Raw genomic sequence first — 3,316 nt, 5'->3', positions numbered from 1 at the left:
ACAGGAATCGGCTCCTGTCGATGTGTAAGAGTCCTCAGCTAACATGCGGTCTGATGGTCTGTTAGTGTAGAAGTTTGGGGAGGTGATGGAGGGCATTTCAGGTCACAGGCTGGAGGGTTAATATCACTTAACCTGAGCTGAGAAACAGATTATAATAATTGTGGACAAAGACATATGCAAGACTTTATTTCAAGAAATAATGATCTTGGCCCAGAGTAGCCACTTTTATTAAGTTCCTTCTAAACATTTGGTCCAATAGATTCAATATTTGTGTCCAAAATGAAATTTTTTACCTCTGAAGTGAAAGATTCTCCTTATTCAAGCACAGGACTTAATTAAAAAGTAGTTATTAATCCATGTGTGTTATAATTTTAGATTAAATCGACACAAATAAGACAGAAAGCACTTTTATTTGTGATGTTCATTTATTTATTTATTTAATTCACACAATGTTCTGAAAACATTCAAAGCACATTCTGCTTCATCATCAAAATGACAAAAATGTTTAATTCCACATTTTTGTCCCACAAAAAAAGAGGCCTTCACTCGATGAAAAATCTCCTACAAAATAAAAGCCCAATTAAGTCTACAATCTGAGCAGCGCTGCAGCCGTGAAAGCCCTCCAAGATTTATCAGTGATTTATTTTCTTTAATTCGGCATTTCTTGGCTCCGGCCATTAATTTCATTTCCTATCAAGTGGGGAAAATAGCGCTCAGCAGCTTTATCGCGGGCCTCAAGTATTTTCTTAATCAAAACACATGTGGGTTTTGGCAGTGGGTGTCTGGGCGGGGAGGGGGCGCCGCTGCAGATAACACCGGTGTGGCTCTGCAGATAACACACACACACTGGCACCGGACACTGTCACAGTGCATGGCGGAGTCCCTGATGTTTGACGTTTGGTGTCAGAGCACACACAGTTATCATAATTTATTTGAAACGATGATTTTTGTCATACCTGTGTACATTGTTAATCAAACATAGTGCTGATAAAAGCTAATTAATTAATTAATTATATTGTTGTAGTGGGTGTCAAAATATGTTTGCATATTGTCCAATCACAGGTTTTCTGTTACTTTCAATAAAACATCAACACCTGCGCTGTTTTGACCAATGATTATTGATCGATATCAATGCGGTCTCCTTAAAGGTGCACTACTTCTTTTGGGGAAGAAGAGAAATATTTTCATTGGCTGACCCTAACCCTAACCCTGTGTCTGAACAAACTGACCTTAAAGGACAACGCAAGTTCACAGTGCTTTACTCTGTTTATATGTGGCGGACCCTGCCACCTTTCTAGCTTCAAACAGTGGTGACCTTATTTTCCTCTGAGAACAACTTGTTTATTCACTTATGGAAGAGATGAATATTTCTGAATTTTCATTATTACCTCATTGATATTGCTAACATTAAAATTCAGAGTTTGAATCTCTTCGCCAAAACTACATAGTGCTCCTTTAAGTGGTGCTTGATTTAAACAGGAATTCCTTTTGTTCGCCATAATGAAAATGATTTAGCGGACCCTGCCACTCTTCTCTTCTGGGGACCTTATTTTCCTCTGAGAACAGCTGGTTCATTCAGTCCTGGAAACATTAAACATGTCTGCGTCCGTATTATTGCCCCTTATACCACCTCAAAATATTTGAATTCTGAGTTTGAATTTCTTGTCCAAAAACTACATAGTGCCCCTCTTAAGGGCTGAAAAGCTGTTGCTTCAAATGCAATAACTGATGTGGGTTTTTTTTTTTTTTTTTTTGTAAAATAATAACAATATAAGAGAGCCAACAGACCCTGGGTTACAGTGAGGAGAGAGTTCAGGGCACAGCTACTGTCCTGACTGTCTGATCCTGCAGGATGGATTTGGTTAACAGGAGCCGGACGAACTCTCGATAGATGTTCAATAGGACAATGTGTTAAAATACTGGAAAACTAGCCTACTATTTAAAAAAGAGTCCTCGTGAAGTGTAACTTATTTATTCATTATTTTTGATTTAATGGCACCGAGAAAATGGCTTAAAGAACGAGTTCAAACTCTGCACAGCTGCACAAGAGCCCAAGTGTTTGACAGCCAATTGAATGTCTCCCAATTAACGTGCAGATCGCCTAATTAACTGCTTTTTATTGTTCAAGTCAAATCTGTCATGTCACTAAAAACGACATCAAAAATATTCCAGAAAAACTTCTGACGCAGGTGTGTCGTTTATCTCACACGCGCTTTATCTCCAGCCTATCACAGCCGACCTCTCCTTCAGGGCGGGGGCAGCTGTGGCACGGTTAAATAGACCCTGCGGGCTTCGAGTTGAATCCATATTCATCTTGGTTTTTTTTTCCCGTCTCTCCAAGCGAAAAACAAATCAAACGAGAGCCATCATGGTCGAGTGGACCGAGCAGGAGCGCACCACCATCACCAACATCTTCACCAACCTGAACTATGAGGACGTCGGCCCCAAGGCTCTGTGCAGGTACGACACCCTCCCGACACACGCACAGCAGGTTTAAAGTCGTCAGAGTTGAGAATCCATCACGATCCGATCCCCTCTCCCCCTCCTCTTCCAGGTGTCTGATCGTCTACCCCTGGACCCAGAGGTACTTCGGCGCCTTCGGCAACCTCTACAACGCCGAGGCCATCATGAGCAACCCGAACATCGCGGCCCACGGCATCACGGTGCTGCACGGACTGGACCGGGCCGTGAAGAACATGGACAACATCAAGGCCACCTACGCCGAGCTGAGCGTGCTGCACTCCGAGAAGCTGCACGTCGACCCCGACAACTTCAAAGTAAAAACAAAACCCTCGCCAGATTTCGAACTGCAAAGGTGAAAGAAAATACAGTCATGCAGACATTAAATGCTATTTTTTTTTCTTCCTTAGCTGCTCTCTGACTGCCTGACCATCGTCATCGCCGCCAAGCTGGGCAAAGACTTCACCCCCGAAACCCAGGCCACCTTCCAGAAGTTCCTGGCCGTGGTGGTGTCTGCTCTGGGAAGGCAGTACCACTAAAGCCTTCTCACCCGGACACACGAAGGAGCTGTCACCTCTGATTTAAGTGTCTCCTCCATAAGAAAATAAAAATAAAGGGCCACTGAAGCGAAGCTCGTTTGTCGTCCACGTTGTCTTTCTTTTACGCGTGCGTAATTACGCACAGCCGCCTGGTGCCGACTGAAAAATGACAGATCCTCATGAGAAATAGCCATTATAAAAATGCGCCATTATTCAAATGAAGACATGACTTGAGTGAATGATACTCTGTGAGACATTTTTTGACATGGTATTCAACCAGTGGCGGACTCAGGATGTTTGTGGGGTAGGGTCGACAT

General features: G+C 42.9%; 1 protein-coding gene across 1 annotated transcript; it reads left to right on the top strand.

The window, feature by feature from the left end:
* Window positions 1-2,280: 2,280 nt before the first annotated feature.
* hbbe2 (hemoglobin beta embryonic-2) lies at window positions 2,281-3,091 on the top strand. Its single transcript, XM_030399456.1, has 3 exons — window positions 2,281-2,460; window positions 2,555-2,777; window positions 2,871-3,091. Exons 1-3 carry the CDS (start codon window positions 2,369-2,371, stop codon window positions 2,997-2,999), a joined length of 444 nt encoding a protein of 147 aa, XP_030255316.1. The 5' UTR covers window positions 2,281-2,368; the 3' UTR covers window positions 3,000-3,091.
* Window positions 3,092-3,316: the final 225 nt, after the last annotated feature.

Source organism: Sparus aurata, chromosome 20 (genome assembly GCF_900880675.1).
Source record: "Sparus aurata chromosome 20, fSpaAur1.1, whole genome shotgun sequence".
Taxonomy (NCBI): Eukaryota; Metazoa; Chordata; class Actinopteri; order Spariformes; family Sparidae; genus Sparus; species Sparus aurata.
This window is presented reverse-complemented; position numbering and strand designations above follow the sequence as displayed.

Coding starts and splice junctions, on each gene's coding strand:
- hbbe2 (XM_030399456.1), top strand. CDS start 2,369: ATGGTCGAGTGGACCGAGCAGGAGCGCACCACCATCACCAACATCTTC. Junction 2,461..2,554: donor GGCCCCAAGGCTCTGTGCAG/GTACGACACCCT, acceptor CTCCTCTTCCAG/GTGTCTGATCGTCTACCCCT. Junction 2,778..2,870: donor TCGACCCCGACAACTTCAAA/GTAAAAACAAAA, acceptor TTTCTTCCTTAG/CTGCTCTCTGACTGCCTGAC.